A 24769-nucleotide genomic window follows, 5' to 3' on the forward strand; every position below is an offset into this window, starting at 1 on the left:
CAAAGAAGAGGAAAGCAATTCTCCAGTGTTAAGAATCACTTTCAAATACTCATGAAGACAAGACTCAAAGAATCAAAGACTCCAAAAGGAACAGAAGTTGCCATTTTCAAAGGAGAGCTGCATGCAAGGGATGAAGAAAAGAGAGGAGGGGATGACAAGGCTTTAATACTGAAGTTACCTAAAGGCAAGTGACAAGATGGTCACCATTACACAAGTACTCATCACATCCACAGTATTAGTAATCCCAAAGATAAATATTAGAAATGTTTTCAGAAAGGGAAAGCATGCTAAACAAAACATTTCCATTTTAAACAACGAATAACACATTCAAGTATCCAGTCTTCCAAAAAATAGGATAATGAAACACAACACAGAAGAAACTTGCCAACTCCTTTTTTAAACAGTAAATAAACAGCAAATAGCTAAATTTTCATGAAACCTCATTAAAATTTGACAATATTTAAAATATAATAAGTTTTTTTTTAAAATGGGGCCTCAAAAAAAAAGCTTATTACAACTCTGAATCTATAAAAAGGCCTACATAAACAAATCCTTCTTATTTAAAATTTAAATAGCTAAGTATAATAGAAGCTCCTATTTGTAAGATAAACCCTTGTGGCTTAACCACAATTCACACATTAATGTTGCCTTTTTTTTTTTCTGCAATTGTGTCTTTTTCCTCAAATTTCATGAAAAATTCCTCCAGAAAATCAGATACATTGAGGAAATGTTCTAAGATTTAGTACCAACAAATGTTTGCAGTGCCTTGTATTCACATATACCTGAGGGAGCAATGCTCTTTAGAGAGCATAGTTTCATTTTTAATTCAGCTAAGTCTGAAATATTTTGTGGACTAGACAGGGATAAAAACGGGGGAAAAAACTGAACCACGAGAGATGTATGAAAAATGTATGTAAAAGAATCAGTACTTTGAAACTACTTTTCACTATGTATATGACGTGCACATATCCATTACTCCACACTATCAGATACAGTGATGTGTTTTGTTGTTTTTAATGTTATCTTTGCCAATTTCTTTAACAAAGGTGGTTGTGAAAATAGGTCTGCCAATTTCAGAAGCTGGAAACAAAAAGAAAAATAACTCTCACTTATGATGTAATACAGAAAGTGGCACAAAGTGCAGCTGAGTTATGACATCCTCTCTGTTGAAATGTAATCCTTGAAAGACCCGTCTATGACAAGATTTTTGCAACTTATTTATTCAATTGTGATCAAAACTTCGCTATTACTTTTTAAACAATTCATTTTTTTTTCAAATCCAAAACCGGAGTGAGCTGTTTTCTTTTAAGATGGTGACAAGCTATGCCAATATGAGATAGTATATAAAATAATATGTTACATGTATGAAGAATGAGAGAAGGTTCCTAAACCAGCAGAGGGCAGAGGAAGAAATGTGCAACTACCTCTTCCTGCACTGACCCAGCGCTGGAATGGGAAAAGTCCTGGTTGCTAACACCAGATGCAAGAAACCTGCCCAACCATAGTAGCATGGGAGGCAAAACAAATAAAACAAATTTTAAAAGGCCAAGAGGAACAAATGCAAAGGAAAGGTGGCCCCAGGTAAAGCAGCAAGTTCTGTTCCTGGAAGACAAGGAATGCCTAAAGGCAGTTTTAGCTACCACGCCATTAAGCACCATGTTTATAAATAGTGTTAGAAACATAGAGGGGCTTTATGGTGTTGTATCCTTTTCTCTCATAATGAAAATAATATGGTGCAAAGCCTCCAAAACTTGTTGCAGATTAATGTTACATCAAGTATGGGCACTGTACTCCAAATTAGTCTGTTGCAGCATGAGAATTTTTTACTCAGTATAAAAAGAGAACAAAAAGCTGCATATAGGACAAACCAATGATACTGAAGACTCCCTAATTAACTTTTAGGTGGAACATGCTGTGTGTAAGGTTTATAATCACAGGTATTATTAGGGTGAGACCTCAAAGCACAAGTAGTCATACTTAACAGTAAGATAACTGGAGTAGTGCATGACTACGATAAGCTTTCCTATGGCCATAAAGTACAGTAATAAAAGTGCTGGTGTTGAGAATGCTGTTTATTAAGCCAAATGGTATGACTGAAAGAAAGGCGAAGAAGAGTAAAATTTCACACACTGCTTAAAAAAATAAAAAGAAAAAACAGTTTGGAATGGGCTTCCAATTTATGCTTATGTACCTCAATACACCAGGGTTATGATTTCATCCAGTGCTCCCATTCTGTCTCACAAGATGATTTTCTTAGTGGGTTAACAGTTTTCTAAGAAATTTTTCTAAGAAATGTCTTTTGTTTGATTGAGAATGCTAGTTGAATGTTATACCAGTATGTATACTTCATTATTTACGGGTTTGGATTTATCCAAAACGGGAAATTTAGGTCTTTACCAGCTCATTCATTCATTCCAACAGAAGGTCAGGTGCAAAACACAGAGTTGCAGACATGAAAGAGAGTTATTTCGCAAACCTCTTGCACTTAAGAGCTACCATTTTTCATGCTATCTCATTCTCCTTTTAAATCCTAACAGGATGTTTGGAAAAACATATTTTCCCCCAAGTAAAATCCTTATTTATATTAAACTAATCCTCTGTGCAACAAGTCTTGAATACATCTTTTGTCAACCATGTTAAATTTATTTATTTAGTAAATAAATTTATTTATTTATTTTATTTATATAATAAATAAATTTATTTATTTATAAATAAATTTATATTTATAAATAAATATTTATAAACTATTTATTTAGTTTATAAATAAACTAAAAAAAATTAGTTTATTTATATTAAACTAATCCTCTGTGCAACAAGTCTTGAATACATCTTTTGTCAACCATGTTTTGTTAAGTAAAGCCTGAAAGTTGAATATATCTAGAACACAGGTAGGAAGGTATCTTTCTGAAGATTCATGAAATATGGTCCAAGATTTTAAAGGCTGATTAGGGTTTTCTTAAGAATTTTAGGGGGAGCAAATGATGAAAAGATGGGGAGGAAAGAATTATTACAACTTGCCTCATTGCGTAACTTGGCACAAAGAAACTACAAGATGTGGTGGTCTTGAAGTGAATTTCAGATAAGACAAACCAGTTCACTTCATAGATTCAGAACATGTTTGGGGTGGAAAGGAACCCTGAATATCATCCAACCCCAGCCGCCTGCTCAGGGCAGGGTCAGCTCAAGCATGTTGCCACAGGCCAGGTTTTAAATAGCTCCAAGGACAGACACTCCATCCCCTCCCCCAAGAGACCTGTTTAGTGTTCGACCAGTGCTCAGTCACAACAACAAAAAAACTTTTTCTTAGGTTCAAACATAATTTCTTTTCTTTCAGTGGGCACACTGCCCCTTGTCCTTCAGTAGCAACTGTTGATCCATTCAGCCTAGTTGCCAGGTCTACCTATTGAAAGAGCAGTCAGGAGTAATAGAAATTGCCTGAGACATTTGCTACCGTAGCAGGAAGGGCACAGACAGTGAAGGAAGAAATAGCATCAGGGAAAGCAGAAAACCTGACTAAGACTTGAGGAAAAATGAATTCAACTACATATATTCAAAATTATATTATATTCACGAGAAGCAATTGGCTGCGTGAAGTCTTCCTGTATCCCAGAGATTGTCAATGGAAGAATTAGACAAGAGGAATGGAGACTGAAGATGTAGGGAACTACAAAGTAAAGTGATTTATGCCACAACCTTGGGGAACAACAATATTAGGAAAGCTTAACTATAACCAAACTATCTTGTCTGCTAAATTAAAGAACATTAAGGACAACATAAATGGCAGATGAAATTTCACTGTGTTCCTTGTTTGGCAGAAATTTCAGTATCCTTAAATATAGCCTAATTCTGTAGACAGATTTGCTTTCATTCTCTTGCTTGCGCATATAAACTCATTAATCCTCAGAGTACCTATGCACAATAATGGACTACTGAATATTTATCTCGCTATTAGGGTCAACGTATTAGGTAGTTAAAAAAAATATTGCTACGAGTCCTTAAAATTTAGCTACCAAAAAAAAAAAAGTAGTGTAGCTACAGGAATTTTCTTGGGGAGGGATTTAGGGGAAAGCCGAAAAGCAGGTAAAGGATGCAACTGACTTGAATCTATAAAATCAAACTTAAATATTAGAAAGGTTGTTCCTTCAGGGGAACCACTACAGTCCAGCTCACTGTAAAATTGTATTCTGTATTTTCCACACACCTCACCTTACCACAGTAACTTCAAGTTGTGGTCTTGCACCTCCTGCATCTTGGGCCTAAATGGCCATTCCTATTTACATCTTCATATCCTATCCCAAAGCTTTCTTCTTAATTCCTCAATCTCTGACTGAACAAGACTGAGACAGCAGCTTACTTGCTCTCTGTAAGCTACACAAAGCAGATGACTGAAAACTCCTCTAGAATAGAGTTCAAAGTTAGTTCTCTTCTCTGTCTAGCCAATACGTGTCAAAGAACTTCAAACCCAAATGAAAGAAGCGTCAAGATTGACTGAAATTGTAAAAATTATTCAAATGTTGGAAAAGAAAAATATCAACACAAAGAAAGTCACCAAAATATTTAATCATCAACATTTAAAAACCCCTCAAATATTATTTCTCACCCCAAAGACCACCACAGTACGGCAAACTGACGAGAAATAAGTTGACAAATCAAAAACTGGTGAAGTAGGATCCAGACACTTCCAACTGTCAGAATACCATTAAAGAAAAATGAAATAACAGTAATGAAAAAATACTATGCTAGTATCTGTTTATATGCAGCCAGAGAGATATTAGTTAGACAATAAAGAAGGAATGAAAGAATGCAGGCAGTGTGGTAAGAGTGCAAGCAACTTTCCCACACGGCACTTTTTTCAGAAAGCTATGGGCTATTCTACAGTAATAAAAAAAGTGCAGCTTCCATTCTGTGCACTTTTTTCCACTCCATCTCATACAATTTCCTGTAATGTAGGCCACTAAAAAGATACAAAACCAGCTCAGTACCAACAGCAGGGAACTTTTAAAGAAGTAAAGTCACCAGTTCAAGCAAGTGTTGAAAATTACCCTTAGTATTCTCACTCATCTTGAAGTGATAGGCTATTAAATTCTGTTTTCACCAACCTATTAAGCAAGCTGGTCTCCCTACTGAATGACAAAAACCACAGAAAAGATAGAGTAAAAGGGAAGAATGTTTTTATATAATGTCAAATTGAACACTAAAATTAAAAGGCATCAGAATAGCTTTAGTCCTTCAAAAGATAAAAAGGTTTAATTTAAGTACACTAAGAACTTTAATTAAAAATATTCAAAGATAGAAAAACCAGTATAATCACTCACAGCTATTTCTCAGAGTCAAATGGAGGAGGTAAGATGTGGAGAGAAGAAATTCAGCTATTTAGTAAAAGTCTCACAATATATTTTGTATAAAAAATTGTGCTGTAGGTACATTAAAATTGACAGTAGGGCTAGGTGAATATTTCTTTTCCACAACGAAAAAATTCACACATACATATCAAAGTTTCAAAAATATTTCAAAGAACAATTTAAAAGAAGCTGTGTGAATTAAAAAGAAAGATAACATGTTGATTTTAAAGAATTCTGAAACATAAGTTAAATTTAAGTAAAAAGTCACAAATAAGGTCATTATAAATAAAATCCAGTTCCTGATCTAATTTTAGTATTTTTAAGTAAGACATGATATGTATTGCAGCCATGCAACAATAGCTGAATTAGTAAGTCCAAAAGAAACATTATTCAACCTATACAGTCTACATCTTACTTTACAAACTTTTGTTGACACAGCTGAACTGGTAAAACCAAGTTAGAGGAATCTTAGAGGAATGCACTTTGCCCTAAAGTCATATACTCCCAACCTTGCAAGAGCTGTCTGTCTTGTGTTGTTTAATGAAACTTCTGTACTTGCAATTGTTCTGCCAACCTGAGCTACAGAATTGTATTTTTAAGTTTTTGGCTTCTCTGCTGCAGAGACAGTTCAAAGCAAACATCCAGAAGATTTCTGTACCATTGTGCAAGGAATAAACAACTCAGTCTACAAATAATTCCACATCAGCTGATCGGGATCCATGGGAAGTCCAGACGTAATGGAGCAAAAATCCCTTGGATAATCTCTTGCTGCCGTGTTACTGCATCCTTTCCTGAGCGGTGTAACAACTTCCTAAGGTTCACTGCCCTCGCTGCTCCCTCTGGGCCTGGCCCAGCCCCACAGCAGCCTTCCAGACCACACGCTGGTGCAGCAGGTGCCTCCCCACTTCCCCCATCTCCTGCTGGACAAGGGAGTGTGCGACCACGAAGGGCTACAGCGTGCCAGCACAAGGTCAGTGCTGCAGCTGGGAAAAGGAGAAGGTGGTGAAGGACCGTATTTTAACACATAACTGGCCCTTAAAGACTGTCTCACTGTGTCTCATGGAACTACGGTAAATGACATCCAATTATGCACGGGGCAGGGAGAGAACACAGTCATCTTTGTTATCTGGGGCGAAGCAACCTGCTCATCTGTGTATTAAATGGCAGCATTACAGCAATAACTGTAAATGGGGCTTCCTCCTTCCATTTTTGTGACTGAATCCTAGGTCTTGACAGGACTGGCTGCTAAAAAACAAAGAAAAAATCCTGAAAAACAACCCATCCACCCCCAAACCTGTATTTTAATGATACAGTCCTGATATTAACATTTCAATAGAACTTGTTAATTTAGATGAGGCCTGCAAACGAGTGCTTAGTTAAGTACCAAAAATAGAGGTTTTTTATCAGATGGAGCTCCAAGCCAGCCCAGAAGAAAACCAGTGTTGTTAATTCAGATGAGGCCTGCAAACAAAATGAGTGCTTAGCTAAGTACCAAAAATAGAGGTTTTTATCAGATGGAGCTCCAAGCCAGCCCAGAAGAAAACCAGTTTAAAATGATGCACTAATTACAGTATCTGTTTGAACAACAGAAGTAATTTTATAACATGAAGCATCAGAACACACTGATTGTCCTAACCCCTGCTGATAAACTGCTTTAATTGTGCAGTTACAGTCAGGCAAATTAACACAGACTTTTGCTCCCACTGAGTTTCTAATGGCAGCAGTTCACAAGCAGAAAGCTGGTAAAAAAAGTAAGGCTACAAATGTCTGAGGGAATAGCCTGGTCAGGAAGAACACATTCAGAACTTCTGACCCAAGTTTCCATCTATAGAAACAACGGATCAATTGCTTAAATTAACAGTCACATACTTGTTGTTTTGATTGTCGAACAAGTTAGTGCTATTTACCGAGCCTTTAGTTATAAATTATTATTGTATGGCAAGCTCCCAAAGCCAGGAAATTTTGGATTGAAAAAGCGGGTGTCTTCCAGCACACATTGAATTAGCCAAGGTAGCTGTCAAACATTGTCAAAGGGCATTATCTAAAGCATCTTTTAAGAACTGTTCGTAAAAAAAAAAAGAAAAAAGAAGAAGGAAAAAAAAAGAAATCTGGCGGCATGAAACAACCTAATGTTTAAACGACACAAGAGGATTCTGCCGCCTGTCTCAAAGCCTCACTGCAGACACTGCGCTCAGACTTCAAACCAGGCACCGCCCCAAGCTCAGATCTGCCCTGCGGACAAAATGGTTCCTAAACGCTCCAAACACCGCTCTGGACAAAGTTTCCAAAGCTGCAGCTCCCCAGCACGAGTGGCCGGGGCTGCAGACACAAGAGGACGGGCCTGTCACGGCCGCTGTCACCGCCCCGCTCCGCAGGGCCCAGCCCGCAGGAGCTCGGGCAAAACCGAGAACTTTCTGTCACACTGCCTGCAGGACTGCACCTCCCCGGCAATTCCTGCTTGCAAATTTCCCTCAAGTTGTACCCGTGTGAAAAATAAGGTTTGTGGAACAAGCTGTATTGCTGAGTGCTATCACAGCCCGGGAGCTTGTTAGAACTGAATATTTCACTGTTGTGGGATAAAAGTAAAAAAGTTGTGCACGCATCAGTATCCACAGGGAAATAAATGAGAATTTAGTACACGAAATGCACAGTGTAAACTCAATATCTGGATATATTCGTTAGAGACGAATGCAACTTTTACTATTGATACTTAAAATTACAATGAAATAACAAGCCTTACCCAGGCAGAGGAGTGAGAGTGTTCATTTCTCTGACTTTGGACTACAGGTAAGAGTTTCAGCACTTTATCAGTGTTCCTGGCATAGTAAACTTTATATGGATACAGTTACACTGCTATCCAAGTATGGATTTATTCCCCTACCGAAAAGGGAACAAGCACTATGAAACATTTCACAATATTGTGATTCTTTTTACACACTGACCACTCACTAAACAAACATCAAATTCCCCTGAAAGAAAATTAAATACCCATAAATCCTGAACACAAGTCTTGGTTCAGAGTTAGCTTTACCTGCCTTTTGAAGGGAAGTACCTCTGTATTCTGAATCACAAGGTACAAAAGACATTTTTCAGTGCAGGCTTCGACCAACAAAACCTGATCTGTGAAAGTGGACACATTCCTCAGAGCATTCTCTAATCAGGAAATACAGGCAGTAAGTGTATTTTAACTCATGATTCAAGTCCATTCATCATTAGTCACTAATGAAATTAACTTCAAAATAACCTGCAACGGTTCTAAAATCACTTCTGTATATTGGCCTCTGAGTTTATGAGCAGTATTAATCAGTATAAAGCTGATTCCACTATTCAGCTTTAGATGGAGAAAGGATGACAAAAGTAAGTGTTCTTTTATACACCTTATTATCAAGTAGCACCTATGTACCATGCATCTATTATAAATTATTCAATTTACTTCAAAAACTTTACAATTTTTATTTTAAAAATAATTAATGGTATGTTAAAATTATATATATATATATGTAATAGAAAACAAATCTACAATGGATCAGTTTTTATGAGCATGGAAAGGTATCTCTTAAAGCAGAACCAACATGTCACTAATATCACAGTGACTATACAATACTATTGAATTTACTCTTTTAAGTACATTAAGATTCTTTTCTATATTAGGGTTTTTATTTCATAGTATTACAGTATTGTTTTAATTTACCATTTTATTTCCTTCTACCCTGGAAGAAGACTAGGACACCAAGGTACTAGCCTTGCTAACACAGCCTCTATTCCACCCAAAAACTTACCAAAGTAACTAAAACTTTGCTAAAGTTCATGCTGACAGGCAAAATAGTCTTAATTAAATTGAAATCTGATGACCATTTTCCATCCAGGATTCTCAGACTAGGAGATCTGAAAGTGCTGACATCCAAAATCTAGTATGTGCTCCAAAACTACTTCAAGGCATGGCAACTTTGAGAAATTTGCTTGAAGAAAGAAGTTGCAGCTCTAAGAAAATGCAGTGTAACTAGGCAGTGGTTTGTACACATATAGGAACTGAGCATCAAGATCCTAGTACTGGCTCAGGTAAACAGTCACCAACATCACCAGGTGGTTCCAGGAGTGCCCTGATACTGGCCACAGAAACACAGGAGGGTGCTCCTCAGGTAAAGAGTCACCAACATCACCAGGTGGTGTTCCAGGAGTGCCCTGATACTGGCCACAGAAACACAGGAGGGTGCTTCCCACTTTGCCCTCCTGCAAATCACTGCCCCGAATGTAAGGGAAATGAAATGAAATGAAATAGAAAAGGGAAAAGAAAAGGGAAAAGGAAAGGGAAAAGAAAAGGGAAAGGAAAGGAAAGGGAAAGGGAAAGGGAAAGGGAAAGGGAAAGGGAAAGGGAAAGGGAAAGGGAAAGGAAAGGAAAGGAAAGAAAAAAGGGAGGCATCCCCAGCCCAACCATAAAGGACTAGGTTCCCGTGTTTTCACTTAGGACTGGAAACTTTTTGTAGTTGTGAATGATTAAGTAAAACATATAAATAGCACACTGAGGTGTACCCTTATTTATAGCTTCAAGGTAATCATCCTCGTTTTTACTTTTTCCATTAATATGAAACTTTTACTTTCCTCCGTGCAATGAACAGAAATTGTGGAAAGCATCACAGGCACTTCTGATTTAATGATTTGGGAACTTAGGGAACAATCTGAGCAGTGATTTCACATTCTGGCTTACTGTGTTTTTTACAGTCAAGTGCTATCACTATTCCTCAGCTGTATTTACAGGGAAAGAACTGTCTGCTCATTGGTTTCTCAGTCTTTCAGTCTACACACGATACCACTTCCAATATGGAATGCCATTTACAGCATGCTGTATTTGGAAAACTGCACTCTGTGTTGTATTAGACACTAGCACATGGCCAAGTAAAAAAAACCATTAAACAAATTATACTTTTGTGTTCAATGGAATGCATGATTAGCTCCTAGGCTAGGAGTATAATTGCACATGTTTTGGAATATTTTCTTTCCTCTTTTGAAGCATTTTTCACAAGCACTATCATGTAACTTTCATCAACAGTAACTGCTGCACATCACTGTGGCATCTGTCTTTACTGAATTTCAGCCATTTTTATTTCTCCATTCCATGTTTTATTTCCTCTGTCTTGTTTTGACTTGATTGCTGCTTTGCACAGCAAACCTGGCCAATGTATTAACATTCCCCTCACCAATAATTTGAGTTCAGTGTTAAATTGATCTATTTTGCATCTAAACTCATCCTCAAACCCCTGGGCTCTGGCTCTTTTATGACAGCTCCACATATACATGATGTTAAACAAACTAAAAGGGTCAAGAAGTATCAAAATATACCCACTTCTCTTCAGGTGCTACTCCTGCTTAGTCTAAACATGAATTCCAGAAACTTTCACTCATTTACGTTAAAAGCCTGTGAAGTAGACAGAACTACAATAATTCATACATAAATTTGTGACATTTAAATTTTTTTTTTATATATTTAGCAGTAAGTGACGGGATTTTCTTTCCAAACTGAATTTACAGACCTCTTCAAGAAAAGGAGGGGGAAGAAAGACCAAGAGGAGAAAAAAATGTAACAGCTAAGTGACCTTTTGAAGTACCAGAATAACCAGCTGCTGAGACCTTACATTTTAATGCCAACACATCCACACTTCTACTTCCTTCCTCCCCATTTGCCTATTGCTTCCAGAGTCTCGTGGCTCAGCCTTTGCTGGAGAATCTGACCATTCTCTGTTAGCATTTCCTCAAGGAGAAGCTGCATGTGCCTCTCATGTAGATAAAAAATACAAAATATATCAATAGGGGTTCCTCTGCGTAAATCTTAGTGAAGGTCTTAAGGGAGTACATTGAAGACAACTTTGTAAAATTGCAATATATTCCCGCAAACCCTTTGCTTTTTTTGTTACAAAATAACGGTAAACTTTTTAAAGAGATAATTTTTCTTCCCCATTTTCCCATGCTGCTAACATTTACAACAACACGCAATTACTAACATTATCATCTTTTCTGAGACTGCTTAGCACTTACTAAGGAAAGTGAAATTTCACTAACTCCAAAGCTTTGCACAAAATATACAAAGATGTTACTACAGAATAGTTTTAACATAAACTTACATTGAACACATTAACATAACCTCAGTGTGCCAAGAGAATTAAAAAGCACCACCTTTTAGCCCACAATATAATAGAAATGTTTCAGATACAGCATGAAACTATGTACAGAAGCCAAATTTAGGAAAATAAAACTAAAAATTCTTCCCTATTTCCTCCCCTCCCCGCAAAAAATGAAGTAAAAAAGTAACAAGTTTATATTTTTTACTTGTATTACAAAAATGTGACCTCGGTTTAAGAACATGAAGTTACTACTGTTTCTATAAACTCAAAAGAGACTTGTAGTGTAAAACACAATTATTGTTATAATGATATGTTGTTAGCTTTATTTTAGGACATTGTGATCTTTAGGTTTTTTACTGTTTGTCAAAGCAATTAAAAAAGAGACTCATGACTCAAACCAAACATACCTAGGTAGGAGTTTAGTAACTTCAAGTAACTTAATTTCCCAAGCCATAAAGAAACTGGTTAACTGCTCAGAGAAATGAGGGGAAAAAAAAGGAAATAATTAGAAGAGCTTAAACAAACACTCAACATCACTGATTTTTTCAGAATGGTTCAGACACAGGCTGGGGATGGGAAAGGACAGAGTATATAACTTTAACCTGTGAATGCCAACAGAACTTTACCTGTGGGCTACAAGAATGCAGCCAAATGCAAGAAAGAGGCCATGTGCAGGAAAGCAAAGCTGTTTTTATTGCTAGGACCAGGCTGACAAGCCAGAGTTTTAGCTCAAAATCTGTATCTTGCAATTCTTGAGAATGGCTCTTTGTGATTTGGATATGTAACTAAAGAATAACCAAGTTCTGACAAGAGCAGGCAGAGTCAGACTGGAAAAAACAGGGCGAGAGGGAGGGATGTAATCAATGTTACAACAGCTCTCATACATAAACTGAAGTGCTTTGTGCAATCCTGACCTTAGTGAAAAACAGTGTATCAAGTACTTATATGACAATACCTAGCATTTTTCTTATTTCCCCTTTCTTGTTTCAATTCTTGGGATGAATCTTCATTGGAGATTTCCTCAAAGATGTACTCCTGCTTCCTTCTAGGTGTGCCAAGATAGCAAGAAGACTCTAGTGCCTAGGCAGCTAAATGCTACCCTGTGCATTTAGATTAAAAGTGGTTGCTTCAATAAATATTGACAACTTTAGACACAATGTCTGTGCTTATAGTTAGAACACTGCAGTGTCACTTCAGAGAAATAAACTGTCCCGAATGCCAAGACAGAACTATTCTGAGTTTTCTTGTACAGAAGGGTTTCCTCCACAGACTTCAGTTTAACACAGCTGTAGGGGTAACTGCTCACTCCCACAAGAGAAGTGGCTCAGTTCCTTTCTCCTTCCCTCTTCTTTGTAGCAGCAGCAGCTCTTGCTGGGGCCTTCCAGAGCCAGTTAACACAGCACAAACCACTGCTGTCAGATTAGGTTTTGCCTGTTCAGCAAGCTGAACTGGCTCAGTGACACATTCCACAAGCAGCAGGCTGAGCACAAAGGAGGGCACAGGCAGATCTCCCTCTGCAGGAAGCTGCCAGCTGTCAGTCACACCTCTGGCAGGACACACAGCAGCCCAGCCACTCCCAAAAGGTACCGAGGGTGGGGAGCCCCTCGCTCTGACTGCCATGGGGACAGGCTGGCATGCAGAAGTGCCACGTATGCCAAATGTAATCTTACAGCAATACATTAATTACTGTCAGAAGTTACATATTCTGAAAACTCAGTTTCCACTCCCTGCAGAGCAATCAGCTTCCTTCCACTTCAAATGCTACATCTCAGTTGCTTACCTGAGAAACTAGCACACTATGTCCCATGTATTTAAGCAAGGGTGTGTCAAAGAAAAAAACCCTGTCATTCACAGCATAGTGATTAACTCTAAAAGAAAGTTCACTTAGACATAAAGTTTGGAATCTTCTTAAAAATGTATCATTTCACAGGAGATATTAATGCACATTAAGTAAACTAACATATTTTAAAAATAAAGGAAACTTTGTTATGAAGAATACAGAAAAATCAAATTTGCCACTAAGAACGGACAATTAACAAACTCAAGCTGAACCCTTGAAAGAATTCAGAACTCCTGCCTCAAATAATCTCAGCACACAAGTTTCTCCTGTATTTAAGACTGAAAGACTGCACACAATCTGTAACTACAGATTTACTGCAGCACTTGCCTCAAATCCTTGATACAATTACATGGGATTTGACACAACCAAGGTAACTTTTGATAACTCAAAAGTGTGACCACTGTTCCAAACCTTCCTTACGAGCAATTTCGTGCAACTACTCTATTGATTAAGATGACTACAGAAGGAGGAGTATTCCAGCACATGCCACATGTTCCCAAGGCTGGATTAAAATATTGTAATAGTCATGCCAGTTAAAGACTGTATAGCTGAGTGCCAGCTTGGCACTGATATTAAATGGCTTTTGAGAATACTGTTGATAATATATTAGGAACACCTTTCGTACAGGACAGAAATGATGGATGTTCAGGATCCTCCTTCACTGCTCAGATAGCTTCAATCCAGTGATTTAAAAAAAAACAACCAAACAAAAAAGCCCAACACAACCATTAAAAAAAAAAACCAACCCAAAGCAAACAAAAATTATATGAACCCCTCCAACAAACAAACACCACCAAAAAAAACCCACAGAAAACCACCAAAAAAAGCCAATGCATAGCAATACGACTTTAACACTGCAACTCCTCATACTCTGATGGTTTTCACAGAGAGTTAGCTCCCTGGTCCTTCAATGAATTCATCCTTAAGGCCTGGGTTTGGAAGTTTTTATTCGCTGTCTACACTTAATGAGCTCAAAACCACAAAAATTTTAGTTCATTTAAAATACTGTACACTAGCATCAGCTCTATATATAGCATGTGTGTGCAAAACATTTAAGAAAAAACCTTACAAAATTAATTAAATGAATAATTTCTGTAAAGGAGTAATTATGAAAATTATGTCCACTTTTTAAATTGGAAAACAACGTTTAATAAACCTCCTGCTCATTACATAAGCACAAAATAAAGTATTAGCTAGTCATAATTTTAATTCAAAGTCAAATATCACAATAGTTACATGTATACTGGTTTCAGGAGAGAATGTCTAGATGTGCATCCTTCAAGATCCCATTCAATTAGCAGTCCTACAACTGCTGTTTAGGAGACCTCATCATCCTTCCAAAAAGATACCTGGTTTCACAAGAACGTTTTGAATCCCACAAATCCTAGTAAAATGTACAAAAAGTTCATGAAAGCAATGTAATTTTCTAAAAAAACTCATTAAATAATGTATTTGCTGACATCCTCACTTGTATCATTTTGAGTAAAACTGAGTGTGCCTACTAAGACCTGTAACTAACCAAACACAGCTCCATTGCAAGTCACCATAATATGCAATCTGTAACTAACCAAATTATCACAGCTCCATTGCAAGTCACCATAATATGCAAAATTAAGGCTTATTAAGAAAAATTTCAAGTTCTGTTTTTTTCAACACATTCCCTCAAACTAGCTATTTCCCTGAGCTACCAAAGATATTAACACAGAGAGAAATACCATTAATAAATACAGGACAGATTAAAAGAGGCACACAGAATGTCATTACTGCATGAAGTTACAGAAGAAAAGTAAATCCTTGATGTGCTACCCAAGTCACTATTTTAAGAAGAGCAACTTTTAAAAAAATTCCAGTACTCTATCACAAACACGCAAAAAGTTATTAAAAAAACTAACTGCTTCTGGTCTTGAAAAGACAAGTTACAAGCTTCTTTCATTAAAATATCCATTATATATCTTTTCAGATTGCACACCCATCTGCCCCCCACAAAAAATCAAATTAAAGTTTTACAGTTTAACCTAATAGATTTCTGAATTACAAAAGCTGAAGGAGATAAGATTGGGTAGAAAAGGTCATTATGTGGAAGCTCTTCTTACATTTTACAATGATTTCATCCACCTCAGAAAATAAGACAGCATTGTACATGAATTGAAGACAAAAAAATAATTATACACTTTGCTCACATCCTCAAGAGACAGGTAGAAGAAAGGTCAATTTCTTCAATATAAACGTTTCCTCTTCTTCAGAAAAGCACAAGCATTACGGCTTTTTTCAAAATGCATTTCCAAGAGATGACAGGGATTTACTGCCAGCTGACAGGTCCTGACCTCCCACCTCCTTTTTCCCATCCTCTCCCTTCTCAAACTGGCACAGGTACTAATTTGGATCAATACAGCTTATTAACTAGCAAATTCTTCTTTTAATGCCCACTGAACTATTCTCTCACACTCTCTGACCAAAATCTAGCTTCTTTGCTGTTCCCATGTGATCTTCTAACATGGACTAGAACATTTGTTCCCACCTCTCAAAACAGAAGTTTAGCAAAGCTTTCCCAAATGTGTAATCCTGTATTCTTACGCAACGATGCAAACTGTCTGGTTTTATTCACAGTAAGGAATAGGAAGGTCCAAATAGAAAAAAATCAGCGTAACAGGTGGATAATTCTTTCCTGCACCTCTAATAGAGCCTTCAAGATGATGTGATGCCATCAGGAGAAACTCAACATGAGATGAGCTTTCAGACACATCCCTAGCACAGAAACAGTCACAGGTTTTGTACTGGTATGTAAGAGGTTGCTCAACTGCCCGAAGTGAGAACGCCAAAGAGCTGATTGAATACCAGCAGCTGGAGGCAAGAAGCAATTGAAACTTCTTTTATTTTTTTAAGAAGAAAATCACTTACGGCCCACCCAACAATTTTCATTTTCAGATTAGTTCAAAAGAAAAAACTCCAACCTGATTGAACACCAGCAGCTGGAGGCAAGAAACAATTGAAACGTCTTTTATTTTTTTAAGACGAAAATCACGACCCACCCAACAATTTTCATTTTCAGATTAGTTCAAAAGAAAAAACTCCAACAATTTTTATCACAAAAACCCTTCTAATATCAGAGCTATATTTTTACGCCAATTGGGTATTGCAACAGTGTGTAACTGATGTGAAACCTCTCTATAATCAATAAAAGCCTAAATATATTCTTCCTCACATAGAATCATACAAAGCAAATTTAGGAAAGGGGGAGAGGTTGGGGTTCTTTTTCAACCAGAGTCTCCTCAAATAATAGTTGATTTGCAAAAACTCACTGGAATGTTTGCAAGAAGTAAAACATTTACTTGCCTCTACCTCCAAAATTGCTGCATCATGGCTGTCTCTGCTCTTAAAGGAGACCTGAAAAGCAAAGAAAAATTGGGCTTGTGCCCTATTTTGCTTCTTTAAGATGTTTGAGAGGCATGAAGTGTTGGAATTGGGGCTTTTTTTTTCCCCTGTGAGGGACATTAATTATACCTTCTTGTTTACACTTGAGACTAAAATTTCAAGAAGCCATAAAATAAGACAACCTAGTAAAGGAAAAACAGTACAAGAATCAACAGAAGCTAAGTCACAGAAGACAGAACAAACTTTTTTTCCCTCACCACTACTTCTTCAAGTTCTCCTCCATTTGGGTGATGAATAACACAAAATCCTTTTCCAGAGTTAAGTGTTCTTACACTACCATTATTTGTGATTTGCACACAAATGTATGTTTTAACACTGTGCATGCTAAAGAAAAAAAAACAGGGAAAAAACCCCAGAAATCTGACTGAAGTTGTATTTAAAATGTTAAGATGAAAGATAATTAGGAAAAACTCAAGTCCTTGTCAGGGACTCTTTATGGTTCAAAATTAAAAAAAAAAAAAAAGTAAAAAATAATTGTTAGAAGTTCTCTGCAAATGGAAAACAGTGAAAAATCCAAGAACTGGCTAGCTATAAAAAGGAGACAAACATGACTTTCTCTTCCACTACTAATATAGCCTTTAAGACATTTCCTGTATCTGCTGTAGTGATGCTGTTATCAGAACAGAAAAGCTGCAATGTATTTCCTAAGAATTAGCATGTTTCATCCTATAGCACTAGTAAAATGAAATTAAAATTTTATGCCCATTACTGCTGGGGCAAGTAGAGTAGCTCATTAGTATTACGTGAGATGGGATGGCACCATGTATTTCCATTCAAAAAAAGTGTTCAAAGCCCCTTCCTATTCCTTGCACCCACACTTCAACTATGTAATTACCATATATGAAAAAGGAAATTCTAATTTTTTTTTTTAAAGGGAAATTTAAAATGTTGCTTATGAAAAACATGGAGTAATCAAGAAAAATAAAAGCACAATTCCTAAAGATAAGGAAAATATATCTACAGTACATCCTTAGAAACTATTTAAGATAACAAACTCTCATAAATTATATATTACTGAAAAACTACACTCAACCAGTATAGGGTTGTAGTCAATATTTTAAGCCAAATCAGTGAACTGGCTGAAGGTCCTCATCATTACACACATGGAACATGATCTTCCTGAAATGCTAAACCAACATTAGATAGGCCAAAGACCTGAGCATCTTTACCACAGGTCTGTTACTCAACTCGGCTCTCTTTTATCAACAATTATAATGTTACTTCTCCAGCTGCAACACCAGGCACCAATTCAAACAATACTGGCACTTAACTAAAAGCTCCAGTGGCAAAATTCAAAAGGGGTTATTTTGGTTTGAGGGTTTTGGGACAGTTGGTTTGTGTTTGGGGTTTTTTGGTATATTTTGCTTTTGTGGTTTTTTGGTTGGTGGAGGGGGCATGTTTGGTTGGGGTTTCTTTTCTCCCCATATATGAATTAAAAACAGAGAATGGAACTAAATAAAACCAGAAAAAAATAAACAAATTTCATGTTTCTTTAAAATATTGGGGAAAAGTCTATTTAAAGTGAACTACAGTTAAGAAAATGATGTTTCATTTAGAAATTACTTACAGAGGTCTATAAAGAATCAGATTTCAAGAACACACAATAACTGTTTCAAAGCTAGGAAGAAAAAAAATTCACAAAATTACAGATTATTTTTCCTCCTTTCTGTTGAACAAAAATTATTTTCCTCAAAAAGTGCTTACTTTTCTGGGTGAAATATATGGTGACACAGCAAGCTAGAAGTCAAAGTGAAAATATTTTAATACAAACATTCATGTATCACTTATCATGGAAAGTGAAGGTGAAGTTCAACTTTGCAGGTTGAGTCTATTTAACAACCAGCTGTCACTGAAAATAGCAGCCCTGACTCTGCTACTTCCACTGAGCTGCCCCTGCTGCTCAGACAATTGTGCAGGGGCCAATTTAGGAAACTCACAAACTCAACTGACTCCCGAGGATGCACGTGAAGCAGTGGGAACAGATGTCCTAAGGCCTTTAATGGGAACTGACCATCAGATCAATCCAAACATAGTGCCATACCACACACAGAAAAACTTCAATAATTTGCAATAGAGAGAGTTTTGTCCTCTGAGGACTACTAATATGATTAGAGCTCAGGCATTACTCTGCTTAAGAGTGTGTGAGCCTCTTCAATCCTGCATAATTTGACGCAAATTTAAGTAAAGACACTTCAAATTAAATTCTAATTTAAGGATACCTGTGGTTACTTCAATATCCACGATATCACCTTCTTAAGGAAAAGTGTATTTATATAATGTAGAATAACTTTAAGATTACCAAACATATGAATGATACAAACATACTACTTTTTTTTAAAATTATGGTTTTTCATTATGTACCCTTTTTATTATGCAATACATAGTACATATGCAACTACTTATCTTGATACCTCTTCTGCCTATGCAATTACTTCATACAAAGTATTAAACCCCATGTAAGTGTTAAGGAACGAAAGTGCCAATTGACTTTGGGGGAAAAAAAAATCTAAGTAATCAAGTCAAATCAAGTAAAAATCAAAGTACCTCAACTATAAGTTTCAATGCTATTCTCCACAGGAAACTGAAATAAATTACTCTTCTGCTGTAATTTACAAACAATGCTTAAACTCTATACTCAAACTTCTTGCTGTAGAACCATACGGTCTCACAGGGAGAGACACCTTCTCAAAAAAGTGCTTGCCTAAGTCAGAAAAATCATCAGTGAAAGCTGTTGATAGGATTTTTTCCCTCTGCTAAAATGTGAAGCACATTTTAATTATTCAACAAGCTACTAATACTCAACAAAAGCAAAAGTGAAGTTTCCAATGCAAGTCATGCTCAGCTAAGCATACGCAGTGTAACCTCCATATCCTCCCTGTTCTGCCCCCAACCCTCACCCTGCAGCAGGCAGAGTTAATATGATTTACTCCACTTTTGTAGGATGTCACATTCTTGTGATGGGGACAAAAAGGTGGAAATCATCTGCACTAAAACTTTATTGACTGACTTAGTACATAACATAAACTATTTAGCACACCAACACTCAAGTTTCACAAGGCAAGGAAGGCATACATTGCAGTTGCAGTGTATGCAAAATAAAAAGAATGCACAGCTCATCATCTATAAAAAAGTTAAAGGAGACCAACAGCATGAAATACACAGACAAATCAATGGCTCAAGAAAGAACATCAAAAAAAGATGAGGTGTCTCAAAGCAAGACAGGGTGTTTTTATTTCTGCACTTAAACAGATATAAACTCTTTTAATAGCTTGCTCTAACATGATACAACATGCAGGATAACATACCTACTGGAGTTTTAAAATATTGCCCCATTTTAGGCAGGAGATGTTACTTCATCACTCTGAAGATACCAACAGATAACCTCTTAAACCTCTGATGATGCAACAGTACACAAAAATGCCACAAATATCCAAAAACACAGTAACAGTTTTTCTAATATATATAAGAAAAGGCACTAAGATAATAAAGAATTACACCAAAAGAGAAAGTATGCACTGTATATGTTCATCAAGAGTCCAAAGAGCAGCAGAATTACCTCTGAATAAGCATGTAACATCTGAAACTCCAGGTTTCAGAAATCCTTAGTACAAAGCTCCACACTGAGCTTTTAACTTTGTACATTTCAAATGTTGCCTTCATATATGGGAATAAGCTTGGGGTTTTTTTGGTGGTATGTCATCAACCACACACAGTCCCAGGACACTGAATTCCATGCTCTCCACAAGTTCTCTATGTCCTAATGTTCACCCCATCCTCCAAGTAATATGTGTCTGTTAACACTATTAACCACTGTAAATGCTGGTATGAAGAACTGAGTGAGCAGACTAGAATTGAAATATCTAGTTTGATACATATGAAAAATCTCAGTTAAAGAAAGCAAAAAGCTGTTTATCATCTTAGAAAACGTACAAGCATTACGAAAAAAACCCTTTTGTGACTATTGTCACAATTTTGAGGAGACTTAACACCTTGTTCTCAGTTTCCTCCTGATCCCTCAGGCCTAATTTTGTTCATCATATACTTACTGCATTTCCCATTGGCTGTGTTTCCTCACTTCCTTTTTACTGTTTATCATCTTAGAAAATGTACAAGCATTACGAAAAAAAAACTCTTTTGTGACTATTGTCACAATTTTGAGGAGACTTAACACCTTGTTCTCAGTTTCCTCCTGATCCCTCAAGCCTAATTTTGTTCATCATATACTTACTGCATTTCCCATTGGCTGTGTTTCCTCACTTCCTTTTTAATAACTGCCTTGAAGAGTCTCAAATTGGTTGCACAGGTGAGCATACTTCCTTTTTTTGAAACAAGTAAAAAAATCTCCAAAAGCCCTGCCTGTTTAAAGGAAGTTTAGTTTTTTTAGTTTTTCTAATTTAAGGCCAGTAACAAGACACATAACAAAAGACCACTACTCTAATCATTAAAACTTGTTGATGAATACTGCTCAGGATTCATGACTGGCTATTACATACATGTCACACAGTATGACCAAAGTGACAGCATTTAATATATCAAGAAAAAAATAATTCTATATGGTTAAGATTTTAGTTCTCTGAGATTAGATGTAAACAAACCACACTGGAGTACCAAAATTTTAACTTGATCTTTACCAACAAGCTGTTTTCATTTTAGCATATAGGAATGTACGAACCCCATGATGCACAAAACCAGATACAGGGGAAAAAACCACAAACACATAAAATGCAACTTGATCACAGAATTGTTATCTACCTCAGCAGCACAGACACACACACACAAACACACTGTATGTATATATGTACAGGTATAACAAAAGCTTTTGTGATCTCCGTAAGATTTTGATAAATTAGACTGTACATTATACTACACTGAAATTTTATTCTATACATCTTACCCATTATGCCTCTTTTTATACTTAAGCTTATCTCCTAGTAATTTTTTCCCAGTTTTAGAGACTTTGACCAAAAGGAATAGTCAGGATGATTTAATCTGGCCTTCAATATATCATAGGCCATTACTTTTCAATAGAAAAAGAACTGCTCTGACAGTAATCATTAAAAATTGGTTTAGAGTGTATCCAAGGTCATCATAACTTGACTCTGCTAATACAGGGAATTAAAGTTTGTTTCTAGATGGATTCTTCACATTTTCTGTAAGAGAAATCTCTATTACTCAAAATCTGATTTAAAGAAAATTCTTAGCTTTGAGGCACAGATCTACCAAGGGCTAACTGGTAAATGCTCCTTACTTTCTTTCACAGTAAATTTTAAAATTTTACACCTTAACCTCATTCTCAACTGCCCAGATGGCTAAAAAAATGGACAGGAGGGATAAAGAACATCAATATCATTGCTGAGTACTTTAAAAAATCTTAGGTAGTTGTGCTCAGAGTGACCTCACTAGAGAGAATACTTCAAATAGCAGATGCACCAAGTACATTGTTATGCAGCCAAAACCTGCAAGTACAAATGTGAGACATACTCTATAGGTCCCAGCCATAAATAAAATATTGTTCACATTTTCAGTTTTTCAGTTGTTGATCCTACATAGGCAGGATCTGAGCCTGCAGGAAATTATGATTCATTGTGTACCTCTGCTATAAAAACCAAGTTTTACGACATGCTTTCAGCAGGACTGTTTTCATCACAAAGAAAAAAGCATGTTTAGCAGATGTATATATATTTCAAATGACAAGTACCATCAACTTAGATTATAGGGGGAGATAGAGGGTCTGAATTTTCCTCAGTGGTACATAAACCCTGTCAACAGAATGCTTAACAGTGTTCTTCTGGATGACTATTTGGAGAGCTGCAAGCTCTCAGCTTCTACTTTTCATGTCCTAAAGTTTAGTGGTAGAAAAGTTCAACTTTTTTTTCAGAGTTACCAAGAAAGTGAACTTTTCCTATGTGACCAAGTGTACAATCATTTTTGTTCAGCTTTTTAATGAAATTTGTGAAAACTGTCCACGGGGTGAGTGTAGAGAATTATCATATTTATGCACTGTAGCTGGCATTTCTCAAATGGGAAAAGCCCCCCAAAATCTTAGACTGGAAAAGAGAATTCCCATTCAGTCTTGGACTTAGGAACTTCACTCTGGAGCACAATCAGACACAGCAATTCCTGCCAAAAGGAACTGCAAGTCCTACAAGAATAGTAAAGAACATAAAGGGAAAGCATGCTCGTCAAAAATGGTCCAGGAAAGGCAATTGTGAAGTTCCATTCTTTTCCACATCTTAACACAGCATATAATTTCAGAACAGAAATTTTCCTCTTTTCAAGAAGATCTGTGTGTAAAGATTATGTGAAAATACAGAAAATTAATATCTATTCAAAACTGGATATTACAACATTATTTGAAAATTTTGTATATGAAAATTAATTTCTCTAAAAGCGAATACAAGAATTCCTCAAAATTGTAACTGAACCACATAACAAAGAAAATACTCAAAAAATGCAAATAAATTTTTTTCAAGTGAGCAAAGTCAATGAAACGTAATCAAATCAAATTAAACAGAAAAATGTGACAGCCTTGTTGCATTTTTTTTTATAGGGAACAAAAAGTACAGTATGTCCATTTAAGACTATTTATTCTGGAAGAACAAGAGTCTTCGACTTCATTTGAGGCTGGGAATTCATACTGAATGCATGATAGTCTGAGGAAACCTTAACAGAGTGTCTTTGGGATTACAAAAACTGTCTGTGGCTAGACAGTGTGGGCTGCAGTGCTCACCTACAAAGTGAATGTTTGACCATTCAGTGTCTGAGCAGAGGAAGCCCTCTAACCACTGCAGAACCTAATCCTAAATGGATGAGCTAACACAGTTACACCAACAGTCTGCTGCAGAACTGCTGTGCCATGAAGTACGTCTGCTAATCTGAATGCACGTCAAACTCACATTCCATGGGGTTTTTTTACAGTGCAGAAAAAAGAAAACCGGAAAAAAACTGTTAAAGAAACAGACAGAGATAACTGCACTTCAAAATGACAGATCATAAAACACCTTATCAAGTTCCTTATTTAATGCTTATCACTGTTTACTTGGCATGAAAGGGCAATTGTAGGTAGGAACTAATCTACATTTATTGACTTTATGAATTACCTACAAAAAAACATAATTAATAATCATGTAGCAACTTCTTATGAAATGCAATAATTTAATGAAATTTATCAGTTAATATGCCGAAAAGAACATTTACTTTAAAAGAAAAGCAGACTGCTGAACAAACAAACCAGTTATGATCTAAGTGGGTTTTCTGGTGTTCTTTCTGTAAACCACGATCAATTCACAAAATTGCAACTTTTTTTTCCTAAGCCTGATTTTTCACAGCACTTTGCCTGCATCCTGTGATATTACAGTGTTCCACTACAAAATGAAATCTAGCTTTCTGCTCTTTAACAATAACACTCTGTTTAGGTTTTCAACAAAAGAAGAAAATCTTTCAAGTGCACACCTTACAAATTCTCTTAAGAAACTGTTTTATCTGTAATGGTTTTTTGTTTGTTTGTGTATGGTTATCTCTAAGACCAGTCATTACTGCAAACGAATCAGTGTGCGCAATATGCCTTCTGAGCAAACTTTACTAATTGTGCCTAATTACTGCAGGCAACCACTCTTACTCTGCATGTGACCTCTATTCACCTAATAGCTGAAGCTCTGAAGTTCTACTTGAATTACCATGCACTGCTATATCCACTGAGCTCCTCAAAAGAATTTCGTGTACACGCTTTAAAGCTGCTACAGTAATTACTCCTTTTCACTTACTGTTTCGCATTTTTGGCCAAATTAGTCTAGCATCAAACATTCAGCTTTCATTCCAGAATAAAGCTGTTCAAGCTTGCTGAACACAGACCTTCCAAATTTCGTAAGGAAAGCAACCAACCCATTCCTTAATTTTTTTGTATAAATGAAATAAAAAACATTTAAGCGTGATTTTAACAATTTTATACCCTTTCTTACTGCCTCCTGATATAGTTTGTTTATTTTCACTGTTAGAATATTCTTTAGCATTTGTAAAGAATAATAACCAAAGACTACCAA

The 24769-nt window shown here is 36.4% G+C and overlaps 1 protein-coding gene across 9 annotated transcripts in view; it reads right to left on the reverse strand.

The window, feature by feature from the left end:
• QKI (QKI, KH domain containing RNA binding) overlaps positions 1–24769 on the reverse strand; it is a 151159-nt gene that overhangs the window by 49026 nt on the left and 77364 nt on the right. For 4 of the 9 annotated variants that reach the window (XM_039718941.1, XM_039718940.1, XM_039718939.1 and 1 more), the window contains exon 4: positions 16632–16682. The exons of the other annotated variants lie outside the window; for them this stretch is intronic. In XM_039718941.1, coding sequence (XP_039574875.1) covers positions 16632–16682 — 51 coding nt within the window. The remainder of the gene's footprint in view (positions 1–16631; positions 16683–24769) is intronic. 9 annotated transcript variants of the gene reach the window in all.

Source organism: Passer montanus, unplaced genomic scaffold, assembly GCF_014805655.1.
Source record: "Passer montanus isolate IOZ18808 unplaced genomic scaffold, ASM1480565v1 scaffold40, whole genome shotgun sequence".
Taxonomy (NCBI): Eukaryota; Metazoa; Chordata; class Aves; order Passeriformes; family Passeridae; genus Passer; species Passer montanus.